This window comes from Galeopterus variegatus, unplaced genomic scaffold (assembly GCF_000696425.1).
Source record: "Galeopterus variegatus unplaced genomic scaffold, G_variegatus-3.0.2 Scaffold307, whole genome shotgun sequence".
In the NCBI taxonomy this organism is placed as follows: Eukaryota; Metazoa; Chordata; class Mammalia; order Dermoptera; family Cynocephalidae; genus Galeopterus; species Galeopterus variegatus.
This window is the reverse complement of record NW_007726418.1, coordinates 380,379-384,702: the sequence shown is the minus strand read 5'-3', so window position 1 is coordinate 384,702 and position 4,324 is coordinate 380,379. Positions and strand designations below refer to the sequence as shown.

The 4,324-nt window shown below is 45.0% G+C and overlaps 1 protein-coding gene across 2 annotated transcripts in view; it reads left to right on the top strand.

Annotated features, from left to right (window-relative positions):
* Window positions 1-4,324, top strand: part of ZDHHC3 (zinc finger, DHHC-type containing 3) — a 55,588-nt gene that overhangs the window by 16,621 nt on the left and 34,643 nt on the right. For both annotated transcript variants that reach the window (XM_008567281.1, XM_008567282.1), the window contains exon 2: window positions 1,133-1,462. In XM_008567281.1, coding sequence (XP_008565503.1) covers window positions 1,157-1,462 — 306 coding nt within the window. In that variant the 5' untranslated portion in view covers window positions 1,133-1,156. The remainder of the gene's footprint in view (window positions 1-1,132; window positions 1,463-4,324) is intronic.

Sequence of the window (4,324 nt, the reverse complement as noted above, 5' to 3'; positions counted from 1 at the left end):
GGGGGACCCGGTCCATATGTGGGATCCAACCCCTCGGGCGGGAGCGCCGCCGCACTTCCCAAGCGGCGCACTATCCATTGCACCACCGGGCCGGCCCGACAGGTGGACTTTTGTCATTGATTCGTAGTTACTGCATTGCTGTCTTCAGAGACTCGAGTTGCAGCTATTAGGAAGAAAGGTGCTTTGCTCAGTACTTGTTTCTTTTGGAAGGAGTAGATGTCTTTCCTAGAGAAAATACATGTGCTCAGTTTGTGAGGTGTACAGGGTGTTACAATCTCCGTCATTCATCACAAGCTCCTCCACCAACTCCCTCGACCCTCATACCAACAACCCTGTTATTGGGAGGAGGTGGCCAAGGCCAGAATGTAGGTAATTTTACAGGTGGAGAAACAAAGGCTCATGAAGTCCCACAGCCAGGTGGTGAGAAAACATCTTTAAACTCGTTGTCCAACATTCTCTACACTTTGTCCCACCACCTACAAGGAGAGCAGAACTCAGAGAGTCTCTTATCCCTATAAAATAAACCATTTTGGCCAATCAGACTAAAAAAATCAAGCTTGTTTCAAGAATTTTCCCCATCCTAGTTACTGTTTTGCCTTTATTATTAGTTAATACAGAGCAGTAGTTAAAATGTCTTAGTGGTTGCAGCTTTATGTTAGTCCTAGGTAATCATTACTTTTCCTCCTACTCATTCCTGTTAACCCCAGACAGCCTCAACATCAGTCTCTGGGTTTATCCATGTTGTAGAGGCAGTGGTGTTACTGCCAAAGAGTTTTCCCAGAGCATCCCATGCTTCTCTCTTCTCTCTCTCATCCCACCTCTAAATGGGCATGTTGGGTTTGCTGTTTCTGCTCTAGCTGACCTCAGGCAAGGCATTTACCCTATGGAGAGGCTCCCTTTTCACTACCTGTCATGTGAAGTTCGGGGCAAGCTGGTCCCATTTCAAAAGGCCAAGTTAAATCTCAGTAGTAGGGAAGAGAACTCACATTTTAAGTGAATAAGGTGTTAAGGCAGCTTTTCTGCAGAGGGTTTGCACATGGCACTCACGGCTCACTTTGGAAAGGTGATTTTGTCAAATCTCCTTGAGGACAAGACAACACCAAGTTTCTGGATTCTTTGCTCTCTCTTTCAGATGCCAGTATGGACAGAATAGCTTATGATGCTTATCCCCACCCACCACTTCCGAGACATTGAACGAAAACCAGAATACCTCCAGCCGGAGAAGTGCATCCCACCTCCCTACCCTGGGCCTGTGGGAACAATGTGGTTTATCCGCGACGGCTGTGGCATCGCCTGTGCCATCGTCACCTGGTTTCTGGTCCTCTATGCAGAGTTTGTGGTTCTCTTTGTCATGCTGATTCCATCCCGGGACTACGTGTACAGCATCATTAATGGAATTATGTTCAACCTGCTGGCCTTCTTGGCCCTGGCTTCCCACTGCCGGGCCATGCTGACGGACCCCGTGAGTATGTCTGGGCTTGATTTGACCAGCCCACACTCTCCTCCTTTGGCCCTGGCATGGCTGCAGCCTGCATGCTCCCCTTGGACCTCAGGAATGTGGAGAACAGACGGACCCCGTGAGTATGTCTGGGCTTGATTTGACCAGCCCACACTCTCCTTCTTTGGCCCTGGCATGGCTGCAGCCTGCATGCTCCCCTTGGACCTCAGGAATGTGGAGAACAGGAGGGCCAGGGCTGGGTGGGAAAGGGGGCCCCTCCCTCTCCCTTGTTCAGAGCTCTGTGAAACTCGGACTAGAGGAGAGGGGACAATATCCATACTACAGCCTATCTGTCTTGGTTGAATGATACTATATGTACATTGATGTATATATTGAGCCTGCTGTGGGAGGTGTTTGGCTTAGGGGAGACCTGGCCTCTGGTTAGAAAGGTGCAGTCAGATAACCTTAGAGACAGGACCAGATAATCAGAGCAGGAAGTGTGCTGGGGGATTGGGTCAGGAGGGGCCTCCTAGTGAAGATAGGACTGGAACTGGGTGGATTTGAAATTAAAGCCACATCCAATTCCAGGAACCTGCACGGAAATGGTCTTCCCTTTGCTTGGGCGAGGTTCATCTTTTCCTGAAAAGCGGAACAAGCCAGTTTCAGGCCGCAGCAAGTCCCTCTTGGTGAATATCTGTGGGTAAAGCAGTAGTGTTCTGTTCCATGACTTAGCTAAATATACCAAGCTGTGCAAGTGGCTGTCAAATGTTTGTACACCCTGGTATTAAACCCTTCATTCCTGTTCATGATCTTGTATGGGGAAAGTGAGAGAGTACCTTATTTGATAAAGACCTCATGTGGCTTAATTGTTTCAGTGCATGGGACATGTATGTTTAAATTAAGAAAGAGAAAGCACTGCTCATGGCAGTGGCACTGGCCACACAGATTTCATTTCTGTGAGCCCCAGGGAAGGTTCAATAAAGGTGATGGGGTCCTGAGCCAGTTCCCTTCTCAAAAGGCTCTATTTCCTGCTGGTTCAAATGGATTGTTAATCCCTCCTAAAGGAAGGCAACTTTCCCAGCTCAATTACATGTCAGCAACTGGTCTAGACAGCATCTCTTCTCATGCACGTGCCTCAGGGAGACTGCACACAGTGGCAGGCCGGGGCCAGTTGGCCCAGTGTTAGCGTGGCTTACAGGATCGTTGAATAGCTATCACCTGAAGAAAAGGAAGTACATGGGCATAATCATAAGTGCCCCGAAACACAAGGATATAAAAGAGTTTTCCCAGCAGCATCAACTTGATCTTACTGAAAACAAGTTAAGGATATATTCAGAAATTTGTATGATGCCCTTGCTTGGGGATACAGTAGTGTTGTGAGTTACCCTCCCACAAGAAATGCACTTACACACCACTTGTGCAGAAAAGGGCAGTTTATTCACTCCGCACCCTCCCACAAGAAATGCACTTACACAACACTTGTGCAGAAAAGGGCAGTTTATTCACTCCGGCTGGCCAGCATCCGTCTCCCAAGGAGCAACCAAGGAAGAGCGCCTCGGGCTTTGGTCTTATAGGGTTTTTAGAGGCAAAAACTACATCCTGTTGGCACACAGGTTTGTCCAGGTGCACAAAGCAAGCTAGGGAGCTAGGTCACAAAGGCCGAGAATGAGCCATTCGAGCAATGAAGCTACAAGTTTTCATTGTGTGTGGTTCCTGTTCCCATGTAATAATTCACTGTGTATGGCTCCTGTTTCTGTGCAATTGTTTTTTGTTTCTATGAGAAGGTCAGTAGCTTTTCATGCAGAAGGGGGGGGGTAGTGTGCAGGTCAGACAGGAGGCAAAGTGGAGTTACTTAGGTTAAGCAAGCAATTCTACAGAAGCAGATAGTGTACGTTATCAGGGTGTAGGAAGCTCTATTTCATTCCCAACTCCTCTTTAGGGAGGAATCAAATCATTGCTTCATCAAGTACTTAATTTGTTGTACTTAGAATGTAAAACAAGGAGTTTGACTGATTGTTCGTTATCCAAGGTGACCAGGAAAAAGATTTTCATACCAATTTTTATTATTATTATATGACTTTTTTCTTTTTTTTTAATGTGTTTTCTGACTGATGCAAGGCTGTTTCTAATAATACCCAAATGGTTGGTATAGAAACAACAGGTTTCCCTAGAGCCATATATAATCCACCTTGTTAGTCTGATTGTGTGGATTATATATGGGTGCAGCTGCTGCCATGCATTCAGATAGGTCCAGCCTCTGTGTAGGACACAATGACCACAGCAAAGAGGAAAAAATTAACTTTTTACAACATTGTCAGATTGACCACTTGGTAAAAATTTTTAATCAAAGCACTCTACATTTTAAAATTGTTATTTATTTGGAAAAACTTTTAATAAACTAGGAATAGAAAGCACCTTCCTTAATCTAATAAAGTGCATCTACAAAAAGCCCACAGCTAACATCATACTTAATGGTGAAAAACTGGGTGCTTTTCCCATAAACTGAGGAATAAGGCAAGCATGCCCATTCTTGCCATTTTTATGCAGCATTGTATGGGGCCAGCATTGTATGCTAGCCAGTCTGCTCATGACAAAGAAGGAGGTACGGGTTGGAAAGGAACAAGTAAAACTGTCTTTATCCATAGATGGTATGGTCCTGTGTGTAGAAAATACTGAGGAATCCATACAAAAAGCTACTAGACATGTTTGACAAGTTTGAGGACCTGAGATTAAAATGAAAAAAAGCAATTGTACTTCTATATACTAGTAATGAACAGTCTGAAAATGAACTTAACAATTTCATTCACAATAGCATTGAAGAAAATAAAATGTTTAGGAACAAATTTAACAAAAGTATGCAAGACTTCTCTGTTGAAAATGACAAAA